Genomic DNA, 24,473 nt, shown 5'->3' with positions numbered 1-24,473 from the left:
TGAAACCCCATGGCCCCGCCATCTAGCAATTACAGAAGAGTCCAGCACCCAAGCGTCCTGATGAGTTACAATTAGATGAAGTCGTGCTGGATGAATCAAAGCCAGGGCAGGTGGTCAAGATCGGTGCAGCATTGGCAGCAAAGCAAAAAGACGCCATCATCAACTGCCTCAGAAAGAACTCAGATTGCTTCGCATGGTCCCATCAAGATATGAAAGGAATCAAACCTGAGGTAATCACGCACAAGTTAAATGTGGACCCCAGTGCGAGACCAGTAAAGCAGAAAAGAAGAAAATTTGCCCCGGAGCGTAACCAAATTATTAATGAAGAAGTCCAGAAGCTGCTAGATACTGGGAAAATAAGGGAAGTCAAATATCCAGATTGGTTAGCTAATGTGGTTGTGGTCAGCAAGAAGAACGGAACCTGGAGAGTCTGCATCGACTTCACAGATCTGAACAAAGCATGCCCCAAAAACCCGTTCCCTCTCCCGCATATAGATTCGATGGTAGATGCCACAGCAGGTCACGAGCTCCTCACATTTATGGATGCATACTCCGGCTACAACCAGATACTGATGCACCCAGAGGACCAGGAAAAGACGGCTTTCATGACAGATAAAGGAATATACTGTTACAAAGTGATGCCCTTCGGTCTGAAGAACGCAGGTTCAACCTATCAGCGCCTAGTCAACAAAATGTTTAAAGACCAGCTGGGGGACACTATGGAAGTCTATATTGACGACATGCTGGTCAAGTCCAAACAAGCAGCTGATCATGTGAACCACCTAGAAGACGCCTTCCACATCCTCCGGGAGTACCAAATGAAGCTGAACCCATCCAAATGCTCGTTCGGAGTAGCTGCAGGTAAGTTCTTGGGCTACATAGTTACTCAACGTGGAATCGAAGCTAGCCCAGACCAGGTACGTGCTATAATTGATATTCAGTCACCAAGAAACCTGAAAGAGGTACAAAAGCTAACTGGTAGAGTAGCTGCATTAAATAGGTTTATCTCGAGATCATCAGACAAATGCCATTTGTTCTATAATGTCCTTAAAAAAAATAAAGGTTTTACTTGGTCTGATGATCACGAGAAGGCCCTACAGGACCTCAAACACTATTTAATGACGCCGCCATTATCATCCAAACCTGCTGATGGAGAGTCTTTACAGCTTTACCTTGCTGTCAGCACCCAAGCAGTGAGCGCTGTTCTAGCAAGAGAAGCTGAAAGCCAGCAACTACCTGTTTATTATGTCAGTAAAACTCTCCTCAGCGCTGAAACCAGATACTCCTCCCTTGAAAAACTGGTATTAGCGCTGATTGTAGCTAGCAGGAAGCTTCGCCACTATTTCGAAACTCACCCCATTGTGGTGAAAACTAATTATCCTGTGAAGGCTGTTTTGCGCAGACCAGAGTTAACAGGTCGAATGAGCAAATGGGCAATCGAGCTTAGTGGATTTGGTATCACATACTAACCAAGGACAGCCATAAAATCACAAGCACTTGCTGACTTTGTGGCCGACTTCAGCCCCGACATTGAACAGCAGGCTGCCTTGGAGTCTGAACAAATTAACCAAGTCATAATCTCAGGTACATGGACGGTTTATGTTGATGGTTCCTCTAACTTTCGAGGTGCAGGTCTTGGCGTCGTGCTGAAGTCACCACAGGGGGACATGATGGTACAAGCTATCTGTTGTAATTTTAAAGCTACTAACAATGAAGCAGAATATGAGGCTTTGATTGCAGGTATGAATCTTGCGAGAGATCTAGGTGCTACCAACCTACAAGTATTCTGCGATTCCCTCCTAGTAGCAAGCCAGATGAACGGCGAGTTCACAGCCAAAGACTCCAAAATGGTTCTGTACCTAGATTTTGCCAAATCCCTAGCAACTAAATTCGCAACTTTCAGCATAAAGCAAATACCTAGGGACAGAAATACACAAGCAGATGCCCTAGCCAATTTGGGATCGGCCTTGGGAAAATCCAGGTTCTCCTCCATCCCTCTCATCCATCTGTTAGCTCCTGCCGTGGACACAGCCAACCCATCACCTAAACCTAGCGTCCCGGAACCTGTAAAACCAGAACCAGGCGACCTGGAAACATCCGCTCCTGCCCAGAGCCAAACCATTAAGGTTGAACCAGAGGAACCCAACCTTGTCGCACCTATCACCAACCCAACTAGTTGGATGCAACCCATACTTGACTACCTGGAGCACGACATATTGCCTGAAAATAAAGCCGAAGCAAGAGCACTAAGGTTCAAAGCCAGCAGGTACACGGTCATACAAGGTGTTTTGTTCAAGAAGTCTACCAGAGATATCCTGCAGCGCTGCATAAAGGAAGACAGCTATGAGCAGATCCTGAAAGATTTCCACGACGGGGAATGTGGAGCCCATTCAGCTGGACGAACTTTATCTAACAGGATACTAGCCTACGGATACTATTGGCCAAGCCTACGAGAAGATGCCCATAGGTACGTGCGTAAATGCGACAGTTGTCAACGACATTCAGGTATCACTCACAAACCCTCTATGCCTTTGCATCCCACTCTAACACCCTGGCCATTCATGAGGTGGGGTATGGATATAGTAGGTAAACTACCTGTCGCACCAGGCCAAAAGGTCTATATGCTAGCTCTAACAGATTACTTTTCTAAGTGGATTGAAGCAGGTGCGTTCCAACAGGTCAGGGACAAAGAGGTTATCAATTTTATCTGGACTAACATAATCTGCAGGTTCGGAGTTCCATCTGAAATAGTCTGCGACAATGGGTCCCAGTTCATAAGCGCCCCAACCAGAAATTTCTGTGACAAATGGAACATCACGTTAGTCACTTCAACGCCCAGGTATCCCCAAGCAAACGGGCAAGCTGAATCTAGCAAGAAGGTCATCATTGGATCCTTGAAGAAGAAACTGAAAGATAAGAAGGGCAAGTGGGCAGAAGAGCTACCAAGAATCCTTTGGGCCAACAGAACCACACCTAGAACCGCAACAGGTCAAACACCTTTTTCGTTGGTCTACGGATGTGAAGCCGTATTACCCACAGAGATCACTACGCCAACAGCTAGGTACGGTCTGATGACGCCTGAACGCAACAACGAGGAGCTGTCTCATGATCTAGATACCGTAGAGGAACGAAGAGACCTAGCATACATAAGAATGGCTACCTATCAGCAGATGGTAGCCAGGAGCTTCAACAAGAATGTAAAAGCGAAAATGTTCAGAACAGGTGATTGGGTCTTAAGGAAAGTCTTCCAAAATACCCAAGAAGTCAACGCAGGTAAGCTGGGGGCAACCTGGGAAGGCCCATACCAAATCATAGAAGTCATCGGCAAAGGGGCCTACAGGTTAGCTACCAAAGACGGCAAGCTGGTACCTAGAAGCTGGAATGCAGCACACCTGAAACTTTATCATTTCTAGCACCCAAAAAAAAAAAAAAAAAAAAAAAAAAAAAAAAAAAAGTTTGTATATATATTTCTTTAGCTCCAGCGTGTTCAGTACTAACTTAAGCATTGGAGGGCCATTGGTGGCAACACCAATGGTCAGCTCTAACTTGTTGATGTGCAGAAACCAAAACAACGCAAGCAGGTACCCGTAAGGAACCTGGGAACTAGCAGAAAAGCACGAAAAGCAAGAGTAACTTCACAACTCTTATCTCTATCTAATTAATTCCTTCAATTGGTACTGACTTAAGCATTGGAGGGCCGTTGGCTATGCCAACGACCACCTCTAACCCTTGTATTGCAGGAACAATTTCAAGGAGCAAAGCAACAACGGGCCCAAGCGCCAGATAACACAGATTCACGAAGTCAAAGGAAATACCAAGCATCGTCATAAGCCGAAGAAATCAAAGCAAAGCCAAGGTAACATAGCATTATCCAAAAGACATCAATGTTCAAAGGTCATTGGCAAAAAATTGTTCAAAGTGTTGAATTATTCAAAGTGTTAAACCTCCGTTTCCACAAACGAAGTAAAACAAAAGTCTGAGAAAACCAAAGACTGTTCTGATAACAAAAGTTGAAAACACTTAGGAAAATGAAAACACTGCGAACTAAGCATCAGGCATGTGCTCATCTTCGGTCCCTTTAGGAGGAAACTCTGCAGGGTGACCTGGAGAAGACTCAGCAGTAGACTTAGTAGCTTCAGGTTCACCAGGGTCAGCCTCTTCGGATATCAGGTCCTTGAGGTAGCCAACAGAGAGATAGTCATCAACCAGCTGGCGAAGCTTCTGAGTACCTGCATCACCTTCAAACTTCTTCAGCAGAAAACCATTAGCCATATAAGCCTTAATCTTCAAAGTGATCTCAGCTTCTCTGTCTTTAAGATCATCCTCAAGATTGACCACCTTCTTGTACAGGTCACCCACCTCTTTATCCTTCTCCTTCAGCTGCTGATCCTTAGCCTGTAGAATCTCCTCGTTCTTTTTCATCTCCTCTTCAAGCTGCTTCTGTTTACTCTCTAACAGGGAAGTAGCAGTGTCCACCTTCTTTTGAGCTGCATCCGCTTTAAGCTGCAGTTCCTTCCTAGCCTTGTCAGATTCGTGCAACTTCCTCTCCAAGCTATCAAAGTGGTACTTAGAGTACAGGATGTTCTGGAAACCCTGCCAACAATCACAACATTCCAGGTCAACGTAAAACCCAGCAAAGTACATGTAAAACCCAATCCAAATAGAGAACAGACCTGTAAAACCAATTGAGCCCCATCAGCTAGAGCCAGAGAACCTCCCAGGTTAGCCAGACGCTTGGCTGCTGCTGGAAACAAGAGTTTCTGAGCATCAGGCCAAATCCCATTATTAGAACCCTCTTCAGCTAGGAAGTCAGGAGGAAAACTGACATCATAAGTGTCTGGGATGACCACCGTCTCAAAGGGACCTGTAGCAGACCTAGTGCGATGAGTCTTAGGAGCCTCCCTGTTAGACAAGGTCCTAGAGGGACTATCTTCAGCCTGGTGAACAGTGGTATCAATAGAACCTCCAACAGAGCCACTACCCCTCTTTCTCTTCACACGGTTAAGTGACTCTTCACGAGACATAATACCAGTTTTCCCTACCAAAAACAAACCTAGTGAGCATTTCTAGCAAACCACCCAATAAATTACACAATCAACTCAGCCAACAAAAGCATAAGCTTTACCTGATGTCATGGTAACACTAGTGGCAGCAGCTGAATGAGTTTCAATAACCCTCTCAGGAACAGAACGAGTTTCAGCAACTTTCTCAGGAGCAGAGTGAGGAACCTTGTACAGTAAGCTCACCACAGACTCTGAACCGTCCTCTGGTTTAATGATATCCAAACGCAGATCTGAAAAGAAAACACAAATTCAAAACACTTAGTTAATACACTTCACTCCAAAACCCATTACACCTAGGATAAGAAGTTTACCTTTATGCCAGCCACTCCTAATCCACCTTCCAGATTCCCCTAGAGAATCTTTCAGCACAAAGAAATACCTCGATTTCCATGACCTGTCTTGGGTTTCATATCCAAGGAAAGGGGGGGGGGTTGTACGAAGCTCTTTTGTATATGGTGACCCTATCCAGGTCTTTCTTCCTCAACTCATAACATCTCACAAAATCAGCAGCAGTTACTTTAGTCTTCCACTCAGCAGTAGCCTCGTTCACAATAGCTATTAAATTCCACACCGCAGGCATAAGCTGCCCCGGACTCAGGTCAAATGTCTCAAGAATTTGCTTAGCCAAGTGAGAGAAAGGGTAAGAAAAACCATGCCTAAAGGGATACTCATAGAACACAATGTTTTCATCATGACATAACTGAGGCCTATCATCTTCTCCGGGCACGATGAGCACAGCAGACTCAGGGAACCCAGCTGCTACTTTTAGTTCTGACAGTTCAGTCTCTGTAATTTTGCTAGCTTTGTCCTCATCAGCCTTCCCCATCTTACTTTGGTTCACTCTCAAGTTCCTATTCGTATGTCTATGGCATTTTTTCTTAGCAACATGCTTAATTTTTACCATAACCAAAAAACAAATTTCGCAAGAAAAATCGTGAAAACAACAAAATTGAGGAAAGAGAAACTCAATTACTTACCAGGACAGAAGAAGTGGAAGAAATTCGACCCCCTTGCAGAAGAATCCGAGCTTAAATCGTGCTGCCTTTCCGTTGATTAAATCCCCCCAATTTTCGCAAGTGAAAACCCTAGATTTTCTGAGATTGAGTTTATCGCAGGAATAAAAGTGGTTGGAAGATTCTTGTTTATCTATTTATAATGCATTAATGAGTCTAACGGCTTGAATTTATCTTTTCGAAGGGTTTTATCTTTTGAAACAGATTGAGAATTATCCTCGAGATAATAAATCGAATTTTTATCTTTTTAGAAAAATTGCAAATTCTTTTGAGCTTGCCTCATAGAAGTCACTGGAACATCTAAGAGACAAGCTGGGGGCAAACTGTTATGCTAAAATTTTCACCTACAAATTCATATGTTCTACAGGTATTCAGGTTGCAGGTTACAGGTACAACGAAGCACAGGTCCTCTATAGCTACGAAGCTGACACCAGGTAGCTAGATAAATTAGAAGCAGCCTTGAAGAATATTCCCCAGAATCTTTGGACTAAGTCTCTGCCCGGATAAGTAGGAGCCACATTCTACAAGCTAGCCGTTGGAGAAGACCAGTTCAAATGAAAGAAGCCTTTGACCAGGGAAGACGGACAAAAAGGAGGAACTACTCCAACCCACAATCCCGAGATTCCAGGAACAACCTAAGGAGGTCGTTGAAGGGAAATCAAAAGGCAGGAACGGCATATAAGAAGCAGGGGAACTACGAGTAAAAGGCAAGACATTCAAGAGAACTAAACCCAGTAAACATTGTACGCATTTTATTATCTACACAATTAAATCTTGATCAGAATTGTAACCTGTAAACCTTGAACATCTAGTGGATTGGTGGACTCATAGCCACCCGCAGTTTTTACCCTTGTTCTTGGGGTTTTCTGCGTCACCATTTCGTGTGTCTTCTCCCCTTTTATCCCCTTTTTGCTTTCTTTTTATCATCTCTTAGCCAATTTCGTCTTTGCAATCTAGCTGTAAGTATCGTGACTCAGGTCGAACCTGAAGATCAGTTTTTTGACCAAAACAATAATAATGGAAGCAATATAGTTACCATTGTTCGTTTTTTTCATTAATTGTTGTTTATCATATGTATGAAATTGATAATTGAGATTATAATACAGAGTAACATAATTCTTATCATCAATTTGACAAGTGATAGAAATAAGATGGCAACTAACAACATTTTATTTACATTAGGAAAAAATCTCTTTCTAATAAGAGAAGTGTGATTATCGAAATTACTAATCTCTTACAATTATTGTAATTTTGTTGAAAACAGTTCCTTTCGCACTGATGGACTACAAGAACTTAGCTGATAGATTATCGATGATTAATGTCAAAAAGTTGCCAAGTTTAAGATTTCTAATTTATATACAACTATACAAGTTTCATCAACATTATTAGGATATTCCAGTCAAAAAAAAATAAAATAAAAGAACATTATTAGGATATTATTTAGCTAGTGAACAATATCTTTAGGACATGATTCAGTGAATCATATCTTTAGGGTATTCATAAGTATTAATATGGGATGTTGTAAACCATTAGGATTATTTCATAATAATCAATAGAAGAAGCCCCAATTCATGTTTATGATAAACAAAAGGAAAATGATAAACATAACTCTAAGGGATATGTATAAGGAGTTAAAAAAGGAAATATTAAGGATAAATTAACATTAATCACACCGATTTACGCGTGATTTTGTCATGAATTCCAAACTTATTTCCAATTTAGGAAGTATATTTCATGCTTATACATAGCCCTAAGGGCTATATATATCATTACCCTAAACAGAAAAACGTTTATCGTGACAAGTCTATAAACAAATCAAATTAAAATCTCAATCAGCATGGTATTTCCATAAATAAATCAATATTTTTTTTTTTGAAAGAAATAAATAAATCAATATTAGGGCATGTTCACTTCAGCTTAATTTCAGTTCAGTTTAGCTCCAATTAGTTCGATTAGTTCAGTTCAGTTCAATTCAGCTCCAATCAGTTCAGTTCAGTTCAGCTCCTAATTTCCTTCTCTCAAAAAATATTCACTTCAATTCTGATTCAATCAGTTCAGTTCAGTAAATGTAAACAAGCCTATTTAATAAAAAGTTGTTTCTCACAATAGATATACCCTAGGATATTATAACTCATCACTTATTTCTTATTTCTTTTTTTTTTTTTTTTTTTTTGTTGTTGTTATTTTTTTCTTTTCTTTTTTTTTTTTTTTGGGAAAGAAAAATCATGAATGTATCTGTTTAAGAATAATGTATCACTTGTTTCAAAAAAAAAAAAAAGAATAATGTATCACCTTCGTTGGCTGACTGAGGCAAAGGGAAACAAAAAACAGAAAAAGATTATAGAAACAATCCTTAGCAGTCGTCGTGGTCATATTTAAAGATATCATCCTAATAATTACTTAGTCTCGTATAATATGAAATACTCCGAAATAAATATTTGTATGTATTTTACAAAATAAAATGTTTCTCAATAAAAAACAATATATAAATAAATAAGATACATACAACATCTAATTACTCGTAACATAAGTTGCATGAAGCAAATGCTTGTAAAAAGTAATACTGTATATCAGGATCCAGACCCAAAATCTGCCTGTATTATATACCCAGAGATTGATGACCCAAAAGAAGTGTAAAGTACACTATTCTGGAAGCATTACACAGACAGCAACAACAGACAGTAAAAGGTTCCGAAATCTGGCGAATCAACATAATAATACCAGAAATGGCAGTTGAAGCTTTGTCTTCTCTTGCAAAACCATATTCTTGGACAAACATATTCCTACAGAGTTATATGGTTGAGTCATATTGACCAATGTCTCAGTCCTTGAAGAAAAGGGCATCTCAAAGAAATGTATGGTCAATAGAGTTGGAAAATTAGTCGAGTTAGCAGCTCAGCCAGACAGCAAGAGTCCCACTCAGCCAATTACTCAAGGCAGTAGTTGGATACATCAAGGGCAAAGGTCCCTTTCCAAGAGCTGTTAAGCTTTTGACCGTCACGTTCCTGCCACACATGAAACATAGAGGATCAGTAATAAATCTATAGTGACCTCCTTGGTATCGTTGCTACGGAGCTAGTCTCGGGTAAAACTGTCTCACGTTAATTTATTGTAATATGTTTTAGAAGTTACAGCCAAGAGTTGTAAAAGTTACCACTAATAAACAAGGGTGAAAATTGTAATATTGTCTCGTACAAGATACAGTGGTTCTAGTGCAAACTTCCAAGAATAACAAGGTTTCTTACGAAAAAGCCAATAACCATCCGAGCTCACATATAGAATCAAAATCTAACTACTAAAAAAACAGAATTTTCAAGAGCATAGAGAGCGTCACATAAGGATTGTGTAATATGTTCAATTGAAAACAAATTTAAGTATTGAAAAAAAAAAGTACTGTATATAATTAGAGTTTTACTTTCAATATATTACAGTGATTGAGATAAAAATATTTCCCTGTAAAAAATAAAATAAGTATTCAAAACTGAAAATATAGTGCTTTCCACTTTTCCAATGCCAAATTTCAAGTTTAACAAGATTAGCATAGGTACAAGCTAACATTAAAATAACAATCCAGACTCTCATAGTACATAGAATTTATAGAACTAATCAAGAGTATAAAAGTAACAATTTACTCATTAAGCCAAGGAGTTTATATGCAAAATTGCAAACTTTTATGTTTGCGATTTTAAAAAGGCTTCTGATTTTTGTTCTTTAAATCTTCACCTTCAATTCGCCAACTTACCTCTACTCAACAGCAGACAGGGTACTGCACACTAGACGCAGTTGATTTTAATCCATTTATTTGAACTTCCAACTTATTTGAGGAGGATGAAGATGTATGCAGTCTTTTAGTCCTACAAAGCATCGAAGCAGCAGAGTGAAAGATGGATGAACAATCATAAGAACTAAACATAGATCGGATTCTGTTTAATGGAAGACTACATAAATCCTGCTCCATACAAATTTACAGTAAGCCATAAGCAGACAAGCAGTACAAAGTAATGACAGCATCAACCAAGCCTGAAATTTTAGCAATAAAGAAAGCAGAACCCTGCAACATATGTAGTTCAAGCAACTTGGGCAAATGCACAGTATCTGCGAAGGCTTCAATAACAAGAACCTTTAACATGCCTCAACATGTATTCATCAACACTTCTACAATACTAAAAGAAGATTAAAAACTAGATATTTGACCACTCAAATTCTACAAAACTTGACTTCAAACCACTTGAAACAGAGCCACTTCTAAATATATGATTAGAGTCATTAAACCACCTTTTAAGTATGCACTATGATTAGTATCATGAAATTGTCAGTCTGAAACCACAGCAAGAAGTGTACGTCATTTACATGTTCCAATGTATCAAAAAAATATATAAGCCTTTTGCTATAGTATCAAAAGTCTGATTGCAAAAACAGCATGCAAGCTTTAGAAGATATATTAATCAGAAAGGTCTTTCTATAGAATTTGATGATGCTAATTTTAGTGTACATGGTACAACCTCCTATTGTTGAAGTAATGTCATGAATCCAAGATTTGAGAGTCTTGAAATTTCTTCAATCTCACTAAATCAGCTCTATTTGAAACACACTAAATAACTGAGGTCAAATTGCCAAATTTATCTGGTAATCTAAAATTACACGGCAGTTGTAAATAAGATTTTAATAGTCAACTATGTAGAAAATATACTAAGTTCTTTTAACAATATAAGGATTGTATTTTAGTCTAAGGAGAGTCACAAGATTAACTACACCTGATATTGTAGCATATAAATTCAAGTAAAACTAACATTTTGGCATTTATAGAGGGGCTCATAAAAGCAGGGTAACAATGGCAATTTTTTGGACCATTTTACAAACTAACTTTTGTCAGTAATAAGGGCACAATTTTCCTTAAATGTTCTCTACACTTAAGGCTGCAAACAGGCCTAACCCAGCCTCCTCTCTTTTTTTAAAAGATGAGGTTGGGATTTCTCCATTCACTCTAGAAAAGCATACAGGATTGTAATACCAGAAAAACCATGTGGTACCAACCTACTGGTGGGCAGACAGTGACAAGCAGTTTACTTAAGTTACTTATTAGCAATCCTCAAAACCTAAAGATCACTACGTAGTAATTGAACATTTTGAAATTGTCAAAAGCAGAGATCAAAGGGTGTTAAGGTAGACATGTCATAGGCAATTAGAAGGGAACGAGAGGAAGATTCTCTTTGTCTAGGAATTTTCACGAAAAAAGAACCTTCAACAAAGAAGCAAAAACGGATGGATGTTAGCCTCCTAATTTTCACAGGATAGCCAGGCCATATGGAATTGTAGTTGACAGATGCAACTAAACACTTCATGAGCACAAAGGGTGTTTTGCAGAAGGTAATAATAAGATTTTGAGAGTAAACGAAAGAATCCCATAATGTATTGACAATTCGATAGGGATGAATATCAACACACTATGAGAGATTCAATCCTTTAAGGTACTCCCTAATCAATCTCTACAGCCAAAAGATGGAGAATCCCTCTAAGTGGATAGGAGGTTATCTTGGTGTCAGGAAAGTCGTCGAAGAAATAGCCATATAAGCAAACAAGGTTGAATGCAAAATGTCAACTACAGCATAGAATAGTCAAATGCCAAAAGAATAACTATTAAAAATTTAGTATCCAGAATCAGTACTAAATACCAGGTGACAACAAGTATTTTTTCAGCTTTGATGCGCACTGGGGCTTGGTGCTGATCTCCACCAGTTTCCTCTCTAAACTTGTAGAACTAGGAAAGGGGCGGCAGAAGGGTTGCAACTAAATTAAGAAAATCGCTTCATTGTGTGGCCCACTGCCCTCAGATCAATGTCTACAAATACCATCAACTATAGTCAATAAGAATCAAAGCTAATGTTATGGCATCATTGTTGAATCGTAGTGAGATGCTTTAAACACGAATACTACTCAAATGGCATGTTATGATGCCACATACATGTAAATATACTATATGCTTATGCTTATAAAAAGCTTCTGGTGTCAACAAACACCACATATTAAAAGGAGTTAGTTAAAAGACGTGAATATATTCTGAAACAGAAAAACATTAAAGTGATAGTAAGAATCAGTTTGAAATAAAAGGAATAGAAGTTAATATTATATATTCCAAAATAACTAAAACATAATAACTAACTTCCATTTTGTACTTTGACAAATGCCAAAGGTACTCACCAACCTTAAAACAGTAATAGTTGAACTCCATCGAAAACATGAAGCATAATTTCAATGTTGCCAACGAAACAGATTTCTCAGTGGAATCTATAGCTAGCATGATTTTCTTGACAGGTTCTAAGAACTTCTAATTTACAGTCAGCCAGTCACAGAGATATACCAATTACCTGATGCACCATAAGTTACGATCTTCCATGGTCAGGAAAAGCATGACTGGAGCTGCATTGTACATGTACAAGTAGAATAGCTACCAACAAGTCATGCGAATTGCAAACTATAGGATGCCACCATCACCGGACAGCCCAACATATGACACACCAATATTACAATGTGCCCATCCCTGCAGGAAAACAAAGTAGGTAAAATTAATTTTTTTTTTTTTTTTAAAAATAAAAGGCATTTGAGCGAAGACAACTGCAATTTTTGTTTCTGCTAAATGAGATCAAGGATATCCCAACCTTGGATTCTTCTCGCTTGAAAGCTTATCTAAGAACCTGCAGAAGGAGGAGTTTATCTCTCACACAAAAATCAAAATGTTCACTTGATAAATTAACATAAAAAAGGAGAAGCTAACTAGAAATATCACAAACAAGTGTCATGCTTTCTGTATGTGAGGAATACAGAACAAGAGATACAACTCATACAAATATGCAGCTAAGATACAATTGAAATAATCTTCATCTGATCCTCTAAAGCAATAGAATATTGTGTAAAAACTAAAAGAGAATATTGGACAGAAGAATTTACAAAGGCAACAAAAATCACTTTGATCTATTTAATTAGTCTTCCTTTTCCACAAAAAGGATGGGAAGACAAAGGAAAACCAATTATATAAAAATTATGGTGTAGTTCCATCACAGAGAAACGTAAATGGACACTCCCTAATGTATCTCTGTTAGCACTTAGCACTCAACAAAGAATCCTTAAATCTCACTATTCTTGCTTCCAGGCATACAAAATCAAAGAGAAACCAAGTTGTTGTGATTGAGAATCTCGAATTCTTTGCGAAGCTGACCAATGCAATACACTAGTATCACAAAGAGGTTGGCTAGCCCATATCTTCTCAGCCGAAAGACTAGTTCTGAACATAAAAACTGCACTTCCAGGAGATGAACTGAAAAGCCAATTATGCACATCCCAGAAAACTTCAACAGGGAGGCCATCAATCAGGATAGTGTGATTACCCCTGAACTTCCAACGAAGCCGCTTGACCTGCATCACATTTTTGGTATCCACACGGACAATCAAGCACGGGTCGTTAGTGCTAAAGGTATCACATTCAATCATGAGATCGTGCACAGGACCGTTTTCGCTAAACTTAGCCTTTGCATAGAATACCTTCTTCCCATAAACATGTTCCCTCTTAGCAATGAAAACAGCAGTACTAGGAACTTGTGTAGCATTAGTCTTTTTAAAAGCTTCCTTCCTCATATCCCCAAGAAGAAGAATCATTTGCTTATCACACACAATTGCCAAGTAAAAACCCTCTAAAGGCTCAGGTCCAGATCCAAATTTTGCTGATGAAAGGTCCCAATATATATCAATATTACTAGACTCAACATCTAAACTTTTAGACCCTTTTCTCTTAGAAAACAACCATGGCTTAACATCAACCTTACACAAACATTGATTGCTTGAATCATCAATTCCAACACTTAGACCTTGCCCCATCAAATTCTTACTCCATGTAACTGTAATTACACATGACCGCCCTCGAAATCGACATTGATATACACAAGTTACCAGATTTTGAGCAGTTTTATTACCAGATGATGATGAAGAATCCGAAATTTGCACAGCATTTTCCCCAAAACAAGATGGGAAATCCCTCATTTTGATGGAAAAACTCCCTCCAAACCCCAAAATTCAAAATTCTCTCTTTTAAGCCTTTTCACAAACACTTGATGTGCCTATCAAAACCCACATCAAAAAACACCCAATTACGACTAAATTCATCACTAAAAAACACATTGAATACAATTATACAAAACCAAAGAATTCTGTACTTCAGAAACGTACCTTAGTTCATCTTGAAAACGGCACTCAGAAAAACAAAATTCAGAAAAACCCAGAAACGCTTTCAAACAAATGAATTAATACCTCGATTAAATCATGAATTCAGAGCAAAAATAAACGTTTTTTTTTTTTTTTTTGCAGGAAACTGAAACAAATCTGGACTTTAGATGGAGTGAGTGAGAGAAAGAGAAAATGAAGAGAGAGAAAAAGAAAGGGACCAGCAAAGATTAGAGACAAATTTAGAGAATGTAATTTGTAAAAAATAAATTAAATCAAAAAATTAAAAATTGAGAATTTAAGCAGACAAAAAAACTAAAAAAGGACAGCAGTCTACTGTCGAATTTAGCTCTTGTGACTGCAAACAGTCTCACCCAAAAGGAAAGTTTTACATGCCCATGATACAATTATTTACTAAAGATAAAAAGGGTAGGTCGATACTCGATAGTCGATACTAGACCTACGGTTTTATTGTGCTCATTTGTCGTATTATTATGCCACCCCGGTGTATATAATAATTGAACACTTTGAAGTGTTTGTAAGGGTTTGGGACAATGTTGGGTAGGTTAATGATACAATTACGGTTTAACTGTGTTCTTTTATCGTGTTATTTGTTTTCCTGAAGTACTAAACGAATGAACAATCGAAGTGATTTTGATTAAAGGGAAGGTTGGGAACGTGATTAAGGTGGTCGGTTTAATTATTTCTATTGTAATTAAAGAAAAGGATGGGGCCTTAAGGAAAAATAATGGAGGGGATTATGGATAGAATTAATATAATAAGAGGATAGTTGAAAATGTGGAATACTAGTATTGTAGGGAAAAGAGTAGTTAGCTGGGTATGGCTGTAAAGGCTGGCTAATGAATAATGTTGTGAAAGAGAAAGAGAAAGTGAAAGAAGAAATGCAAGGTGTGCTTGATATTCTATTTCTTACCTAGATTCTCTCTCCTCTCTTTTGACACAACCACATGTAATAGAGCCAAGAATCCAGTTGAAAATTTGCCAATATGATTCACTTTAATAAGAAATTTAATCAAAATTACCTTTTACTTATAATTTCTCAAAAAAAATGATAAAAATAAATTTTTAGAGAGATTTATGGAAAAAAAAATTTATTTTATTTATTTTTTGGTTTGTCATCATACCCCAATTTAGATTTTGATATTTTTGGTTTTGCATGTTTTGTCCTATCACTTTTGAAGTATGATTGTGTGATTTTCCTGAATTAATTCAATTTTATTTATTATGTGTTTGTATACCGACATCTAAACATGTTAAATCTAAATACGCTACTTGACTATATCTCATAATCTCATATATTCGGGTATTTTTAAAAAATAAAAATGCAACGAATATGGATTTGGGAAGGGTGATTGTGTGAATAACATAGAAGTTAGAATTCCAATTAATTTAATTAGTCAAATACTTTCATTTTGTTTTTGGGTAAGTAAGGATTAATCCATATATCTTTTCTCTCAGTGGTGTTTGTGTGTTTATCTCTTTGAAAAGACTAATTGTAAATCTAATTGAGTCAAAACTCTTGATTGGAATAAATGACATGCAATATCAATAATGGTGAGGAAATTTACTTGACCAATCGAAGTTACCTATCTTCAACTCTTTTGGCCTTTTGTTTGCCTAAAGCAAGCACAATTACACAAATGGCGCACAAAATATAGGGCTAGTAATGTGTTGCTTACGTACTTGTTAGCAATGTATCATAAAGTTTTAATACTGTATATTAAAAAAAATACTTCTTATTATATTAGTCATGATGAATGTTACAATTCTACAATAATTTATAAAATTGTTCTTTAACCTGAAATAAGATGTTCGGATTTGATATTATTAACGTTTAATCGATCTATTTTCAAAGGTTTGATTTTTAAAATAGTATAGCCCATAAATTTTGGTTCAAAGATAGAGCATGATTTTGTAAAGACATAAGTAAATCTTTAGCAATTTTCTTCCAAAGTTTCATATTTATTTTTTAAATATAATGTTTTATATATGTTTGTCAATATAATGCGGCCTTACACAAATGTTTATTCAAGCCCCACCATCAAAGTATGGCAAAAACCAAGAGATTGAGCGATGTTTATGGTTTACCCGTTTACATCATCCACGGACATTAGAGATTCAAATCTTGTTGACGACGGCTATATTCAAGTCATAATTAGGTTCCTCGTACTAGAACATTGATTATTTTACAAACCTCTAGATTATTAATGAACAACGTGAGTGTATGGCTTCATGGTGAATTTTGTATTGTATTGCAAATCATATGTCATCTAATATGCCATCCCATCATATAAGATCCCATATAATAGCAACTACAAAATTAATTAAATACTTTGTAGTTTATTACATATAGACATATAGTACAACGTCCGTATAATATATCGTATTAAATTATGGTTTTGGTAGGCCGAAGATATGGGGTACCGGGTACGATATGGATACTTAAAGACTAAAGTTGTTGTACAAGGTGTACAAATTTGGCTTCAAATCAAAAAGATTATTGTTTCATTTGAATTAGCTTTTTAGCAAAAATAATTGTTGCCAAATAATTAATGTTTCTAATATGATACTTCTTCTTCAAGTTAGATTAAAGTAGATCAAGACAATCAAACGTAAGGTACACGTACTATATTATTAGTAGTGACTAAAGGCCTAATAGTGTAGTAAAGTCCAATTAATTCATAGCATTTGGAAAATTTTCCAAATCATGCTTTTGACCAATTTTGGATGATTTGTTACAATTACAACATTGTACGATAAAGTTGGCAAGGGTGAAGACTGAGGAGTGGGTAATATTGTGTCAATACTAGCATGTTTTGTTCCAAATTTTAATACTAGTACTTCGTTTTTAAAAACTTGCTGCATTTCTTCATGCGTGGAATTTTAAGGGAATTTGATAAAGTAGTAAAAATATAGAGGTAATCGGGTTAGTGGAAGGTAAATTAGAGGAGAGAGAATCTAAAAACAATAAAATTGGGTCCACTAGTTGAGAGAAAAGAATTAAATATTATAAAAGTTTTTCAAATAAGGAAATGGATCAAGTATATAAAAACGACCGCAAAAGAAAAGTGGATCAAGTATTTAAAAACGGAGGGAGTATTTTAATTTTTTACTGAAGATCTGTATATCAAAACGAGTGCAATACATACAAGGTAAAATATGCAGTATATATCTATTCATTTATTTACGTACTAATTTAACTAGTCATTGGCCCATGTGATATCCAACTCATAATAAATTTATAAGTCTGGTAGAAACAGACTTATAATCCGCGTACCTATGCGTGGGATCCTTCTAGGATTCATCGGTTTTTTGATAACTCTTCGGCACTTAGGATTCTTTCTTTGGCCTCTATTCCTAGCACACTGGCATCAGCAGGATGGTGGAAGTGTTTCTGGGGCTGCCGATTCCCCCGAAGTTCAAAATCTTTATTTGGAAGTTGCTTCATGGTGCTCTTCCTTTATTTGATACTCTTGCTACTAGAGGAGTTCCCCTTTCCCCACTATGTGTCTTCTGTCGTCAGTCACCAGAAACTCCGACGCACTTGCTTCGTGATTGTTCCTTCACGGGTTCGTTTGTCTTTGATGCCCCTCTAGACTTTGCTCATTTCCGGCCTGATTCTCCATTTGTTCAATGGTTTACAGGACAGGTTTCAGATTTAGTCGGCACTGGAAATTCAGATACTCACCTCTTTTTCCTCTCGTCCCTTTGGGCAGTTTGGTTAACTCGCAATAATCTGGTATTTCGTAATGTTGTTTATTCTCCAACTTCCATCTCTGTGTTGGCTGAGGGCTGGTTCCAGCGTAGCAAACAGGCAGTCTCCTTCTCATCCTGGTCTTCGTCTCACTAGCTTTCTCCTTCCCTTCGCCAGGTGCTCTCTCCTTCCGGCTGGCTCAAAGGCAGTGATCAGTCGTCCCTAGGGGTCTGCTTAATTTTTGATGGGGCTTGGGATAAGTCGGATAATAAAGTTGGGGCTGGTTGGATCCTTCGAGCCTTAAGTTCAGACATGGTTTTAGGTGGGGGCGCTTGTGCGTGTCGGACTTCCTCTGCCTTCCAGGCTGAATTGCAGGCTTGTCTTTGGGCTATCCGGGCTGCATTGGCGGGGGGCTTTTTGCGTATCTCCGTCTACACTGACTGTTCTTCTTTATTTACGTGTCTGTGTGGTTCGGGTTCTGATAATATAGAATGCTGCTGGTTGCTTCACGATATTCGGCAAATTTTAGATAATTTCCTGGCTTGCCAATTGCAGAACGTTCCTAGGTTCTAGGTTGCTCCTGCTCACTAGTTAGCAGTTCGGGCGAGGCGTCGTCATTTCCTTTTTTTGGTCTTTTTAGTTTGTTTCTTTTCTTTGTACATTTAAATCTTTGTTCTATTTGTCAAAAAAAAAAAAAATTATAAGTCTGATTAAAAAAAATATAATAAAAAACAACTATTAATAAGGGTTAATGTTGGACAATATTTTGGGGCCTGTTTTTTACTACCAAATTTTTTTAAAGTATTATTTTACCACCAAAAAATAAATTGAAATTGTTTTTTTTTACCACTTGCCGTCAAAATCCTAACGGAATTTTTTAATTTTTTTTATTTTCGTGTCAAACACATGGTCTTAGGGGTTTAAGGGGGCATTTTGGTCATTTGGGTCCCATTTGAGGTTAGAATTGATAAAATTAGATCGAAGATGCTTCCTTTTGCGTATCTAAAAATACCTCGATTATTTGCATGAAACACGCAAAACGAGGCATTTTCGATCATTTTTTTAGTCGATTTTGACCTCAAGTTGTACCCTTAAGGCCAAAATTCCCCCTAAACCTATGAACAACATGTTTTGCACACAAAAATTTTCGATTTTTTTTTAAACAGTTAAATTTAACGGCATGTGATAAAAAAAACATTTTTTTTGAAATATTTTTGGTGGTAAAATAAAACTTTTAAAATTTTTCGTGGTCAATTTTGTGATTTTTTTTTTTTTTTTGGGGGGGGGGGGGTGTAAAAGTATAATGTAAAAATAAAGTAATAAACATAGTACATTGAAATATACTTACATTTAAAAACAAACTAGTGTGTGGCCCGGGCGTTGCACCGGGTTACCACTTTGATTAAATTATTTTTTTTATGAAATATATTATCATTTTTTTTGACAAAATAAAATATATTATCATCGATTATGTATGTTATGCATAAATGTTAAAAATAATGTTACTAATTGATAAAGAGTATAAAAAGATAATTTTCAACACTATTGTTTGTGAAATGTTGATTTTATTCCTCTTTTTTTTTCAAACTGCATATTTCGTATTTCCTTTTCAACTGATGCATGTCATTTATAATTACATTTATATGTATAGATGACATCAATTGTTATTGGTTAAGATGGTATAAGGAAGTAGATCTTGTTTTCTTGAGGTCTAGTGTTCAAAACCCATCAAAAGTTTTTAATAATAATTTGAATGATTTGTTGATTGGTAATGACGTGTCATTAAATGATGATGTGGCACAATGCTATGAGAGGGGAATGACATAGTATATAAACGATTTTAGGAACGCTTTTTAATATATAAGTATAGATATAGATATAGATGTCTAATATCAACAATAATGGATTTTATTTTATTGTAATCTATACAAAGTATTATATAGTGTTAGTTGTTGTATTTGAGAGGCGAGAAGTCGAGAATCATGCGAGTCTTGGGGTGGGAATTAAGTGAAAATGGATATACAAGTGGGGGTGGGGCGGGATAGTTTTGAAATTGTAGCCGCCGCGTCGGGGATGGAGATGAATTTTGAACCCGTCACGGGGATAGGGATGAGAATGTTAGGCGGGGATGAGAATAAGAATTAGGAAAGCCAACATCCACCCCCGCCCCTATTGACATCCTAATTAAGGGTTTGTTCTCTTACGTTGAAATTCAGTTCAGTTCAGCTGAGTTCAGTTCAGTTCAAGCTCCTAATTTCCTTTTCTTATAAAATATTCATTTCAATTCAGTTCAGTTCAGTTCAGCTGAGTTCAGTTCAGTTCAATTCAGCTCCTAGTTTCCTTTTCTTATAAAATATTCATTTCAATTCAGTTCAGTTCAGTTTAGCTGAGTTCAGTTCAGTTCAATTCAGCTCCTAGTTTCCTTTTCTTATAAAATATTCATTTCAATTCAGTTCAGTTCAGTCCAGCTGAGTTCAGTTCAGTTAAGCTGAGTTCAGTCAATGAGAACAAGCCCTAAGTCAATAACTTGACCCTATTTTACAAGCAAATGCAACTATACTTGTATTTGTACGTAGGAAGTAGCGCGTGGACGAGTGGGACCACTAAAAAAATACGAGAGGATGGAGGGGATATAATCAATAACCAATAATCATGAAATTAGGATCTGGTGCTTGCTAATGAAAATGCTTGCTTTATGGCGTTAAGACGTGGTCTTCACGTGTAATTGTCTGTCTTCATCTGGCAAATGCCATGCACTTTCTCCTACCAAGTTTACCATTTTTAATCTATTCCTCCTCATTCCTCCACATTTGCAAGCTTTGCATCCCACTTATTTTTTTGCTTTGGTTGGTTATTCAATTTTAAGTCAATTTTATGCTTAAGTAGTTACCATAAATGGGTAGAGATAAAATTCATTCAAATCCATCTTAAAGTCTTATTACTCATCATTGACAATTTGAGGATAAATTTTGACGGGTTTACGCCTAAGTAAGTTTAACTCACAGCTAAAAGCTAAGATTCTACTACTAGCAAATTATTTGATGCATCTAACTGTACAATGCTTATGGAGTCATGATGCACTTGATCAAAATAACAACGTATATTCTTTGATTTTGAAATATACATTTTTGGTTTGAAATTTACGTTCTTTGGATTTATATATTTTTTAAATACAATACATGTTAATTTTCTATTTTTAAATAAAAATGAATTAGTGCTTTCGGTTATTTTGCATGTTATTTGGGTTTGGATGTGAAAATTAAATTAAGCATACCATTAGTATTTTAAGGGCCTGTTCTTATTAATTGAACTCAAGTGAACTGAATTGAGTTGAACTGAACTGAAATGAATATTTTATAAGAGAAGAAATTAGGAGCTAAACTGAACTGAACTGAACTGAACTGAATTTCAACGCATGAGAAAAGGCCCTAAGTATCTGTTCACATTTACTTAATTTCAGTTCAGTTCAGTTGAGTTCAGCTCAAATCAGTTCAGTGAAGTTGAGTTCAGCTCAAATCAGTTCAGTGCAGTTGAGTTCAGCTCAAATCAGTTCAGTCCAGTTGAGTTCAGCTCAAATCAGTTCAGTTCAGTTCAGTTGAGCTCTTAATTTCCCTCTCTCATAGAATATTCATTTCAGCTAAATTCAGTTCAATTCAATTCTGTTCCAATTAGTTCAGTTCAGTCCAGTTCAGCTCCAATCAGTTCAGTTCAGTTCAGCTCAATTCAGTAAATATGAACAGGCTCTAAGTACATTTTTTTGTTGCTTTTGGCTTTTTGGGGTTAATGTCTCATACAATTTCATGAATTTTAAAGTGAGACGAACATAAGAATAATTTCTAACCTAACTAGTTTATTACAGTTTGTATATGTTTTGAAGTACTAGCTCATGATACACAACCAATAAATATGAGCATAAATGAACAATTTATCCAGTCGGTATGACATCAATGTGAACATTGCATTCAATAAAAAGTTATTAATTTATTTATAAGTTGTTAAAATTGCCACTTAACTTTTGTGTATCTATAAACTTGTATTTTCTCGAATGTTTAGTAATAGTGAAGAAAAATTGATTTGTGTCATATATATTGGGCATTAAGATCGTAATTAAAATTTTGAATTGTACTGAATTATTAGAAAAAAAAAAAGAAAGAAAAAATAAAAACATTAGCATTCATTACAATGTGTTTTTCACCGTATTCCCCAAAATATCACCACAATTGATATTACTCCATAATACGTAGTATAACGAAGTAACAAACCACCATGCATGTCATCAACACCGACATTGACGACTATGATAGATTGATAGAGCAATAGAAGAAAAGTGAATCTACGTAATTCTACTACAAAGTCATTAGTATTTGATAATTTTAGACAAAATCTCTCGAAAACATTCATCAATTTAAATATTTAATTCCTTTAAAATTAATTTACACTACAATAATCTTTAACAAAGTACTATAACCTTTAACTTTAAGAAAATACAAACTTTTGTACAAATCAAGTTATTAAAACAACAATCACATCCACATGGTCCTATCCAAAGGCTAATAATTATTAATTTGCCAAAAAAAATAATAAATTCAATAGAACAACAAAAAGGAAAAAACTCATACCATAACACACAAGCAAATCTCAAAGGATTTGAAAATTGTCATAATTCTTACAATTATAAACAAACATAATCAATAAAAGTGATAGTGATATATCTCAACTTTATAATTTCTCAAAAATAATAATTATTTTCTATAATGATAATATTAATAATAATATATTTATATTTTATAGTGATGACAAGGATGATGATGATGATGTATGTATGAATTATGTATCTCTTTCCATGAAAGGGGACCTTAGGGGAAGTTTGGTCAAATAGAAGATAGGAAGATGGAGTCAGATTAATGAGATGGTAGTATGTGTCGTCTACGTACCGTGATCAATCTTGCATTATTTCTCACGCTTTAATTTGCTCTTTCCATTCCATGCATGCTTTGGGCCCACTTACCTGGCCTGCTATTTTAAGCCTGGAAACTATTTATACATTCGACCTCAAACCATGGGATTAACCATACCAAATTACCAATCGCAATTTTACCCAATTTATCATGTGGTGTGGTACATGGGGTATTGGGGTGTACATGGGAAGAGAAACATGGTACAAGTAGTGAAGTAGAGATGTCAATTCGATCGTTTAAATCGAGTTATGTCAGGTCAGGTCGGGATGAATTGGGTTTATTTAAAACTCGAGTTATGCTCAATTATTAACTCCATACCAATCGAAATCTAAATTTGAATTTTTTTTTAGGTCAAGTCGGATTTTTTATATCTCTATCTATAAGTGTAGATTTGTGTTAATTATCTATGTAACTTGAACCTTTTAATTTATGTTTTAAATTACTTGCAACTATTCAAGGTTTTGCTTGGAACAATAACTAGTTAGGCCCTGTAATTTTGAGCTTCTGGGCAGAGCAGAGTAAAGCAGATTTTATTATTATTATTATTATTATTATTATTATTATCATTTTTTATTATACTACTACTACTACTACTACTACTACTATTAATATTATCGCATTATATTATAACAATTAAATTTTATTATAAATACTAATTATTATTATTATTATTTTATGAATTATAATTATTAGTATTAGTATTATTAAATATTATTTAATTATTATTTTTATTATTATTAAAAAATAATAAATATTATTTTTATTATTATTATTAAAAATTAATAATTATTATTATCTTTAAATATTAATTTTTATTAAAAAATAAATTATTATTATTATTATTAGAATTAATATTTTTTTTAAAAGAAATTATTAGAATTAATATTATTAATTATAAGTATTATTGTTGTTGTCATTATCATGATTATAATTACTACTATTATTACTATTTTATTATTGAAAATTAATTATTATTATTATTATTATTATTATTAAATATTAATTTTTAATAATATTATTATTAAATATTAAATATTAATTACTTAATATTATTAAATTATAATTTTTATTATTATTTAATATTAATTATTTATTATTTATTATTAAATATTAATTATAATTTTAATAATTCAATATTAAGTATTATTTTTAAGCAGATCAGATTTCAGCAGAGCAGAGCGGCTCTAAAGAATGGGGCCTTACTCTTATAACTTACTGATGGAAATTATAATGAGCCGATTCATAAAAATATTATATATATATATATATATATATATATATATATATATATATATATATATATATATATATATATATATATATATATATATATATATATATATATATATATATATATATATATATATATATATATATATAATATAGGCTCACTTTCAATAAAACATCAAGTGTACTTTTGATGAGCTAGAGCCCGCAAACCCTTATATATGATCTCTTGATGTTCATAATTACATATCAATGAAAAGTTTAGTTAAAGTCAAGGTAGATGAAG

At 35.3% G+C, this 24,473-nt stretch overlaps 2 protein-coding genes across 3 annotated transcripts; one reads left to right on the top strand and one right to left on the bottom strand.

Moving 5' to 3' along the window:
• Positions 1-8,487: 8,487 nt before the first annotated feature.
• LOC145605165 (uncharacterized) lies at positions 8,488-14,543 on the bottom strand. 2 transcript variants are annotated; one of them, XM_081661194.1, is made up of 4 exons: positions 14,294-14,543; positions 12,442-14,184; positions 9,819-11,915; positions 8,488-9,081 (listed from the first exon to the last, which is right to left on the bottom strand). In XM_081661194.1, the coding sequence occupies exon 2, from the start codon at positions 14,105-14,107 to the stop codon at positions 13,208-13,210; it is 900 nt and encodes a 299-aa protein (XP_081517320.1). In that variant the 5' UTR covers positions 14,108-14,184; positions 14,294-14,543; the 3' UTR covers positions 8,488-9,081; positions 9,819-11,915; positions 12,442-13,207. The 2 variants fall into 2 exon arrangements, with proteins under 2 accessions (XP_081517320.1, XP_081517321.1); XM_081661195.1 differs by having other exon boundaries at positions 8,488-9,930; positions 11,749-11,915.
• A 3,144-nt stretch (positions 14,544-17,687) lies between these two features.
• Positions 17,688-19,829, top strand: LOC145603907 (uncharacterized). Its single transcript, XM_081659876.1, has 3 exons — positions 17,688-18,047; positions 18,180-18,444; positions 19,654-19,829. Exons 1-3 carry the CDS (start codon positions 17,688-17,690, stop codon positions 19,827-19,829), a joined length of 801 nt encoding a protein of 266 aa, XP_081516002.1.
• Positions 19,830-24,473: the final 4,644 nt, after the last annotated feature.

This window comes from Chenopodium album, chromosome 22 (assembly GCF_948465745.1).
Source record: "Chenopodium album chromosome 22, dcCheAlbu1.1, whole genome shotgun sequence".
Lineage (NCBI taxonomy): Eukaryota > Viridiplantae > Streptophyta > Magnoliopsida > Caryophyllales > Amaranthaceae > Chenopodium > Chenopodium album.
The sequence above is the reverse complement of the archived record's forward strand: the minus strand, read 5'-3'. Positions and strand labels throughout refer to the sequence as shown.

What these genes read in the sequence shown, in the direction of transcription:
- LOC145605165 (XM_081661194.1), bottom strand. Translation starts at nt 14,107, where the DNA reads ATGAGGGATTTCCCATCTTGTTTTGGGGAAAATGCTGTGCAAATTTCG.
- LOC145603907 (XM_081659876.1), top strand. Translation starts at nt 17,688, where the DNA reads ATGGTGGAAGTGTTTCTGGGGCTGCCGATTCCCCCGAAGTTCAAAATC. An exon ending in GGTTAACTCGCAATAATCTG is followed by an intron (nt 18,048 to 18,179) that starts GTATTTCGTAAT and finishes TCCCTTCGCCAG; the next exon opens with GTGCTCTCTCCTTCCGGCTG. An exon ending in TATCTCCGTCTACACTGACT is followed by an intron (nt 18,445 to 19,653) that starts GTTCTTCTTTAT and finishes TTATATGTATAG; the next exon opens with ATGACATCAATTGTTATTGG.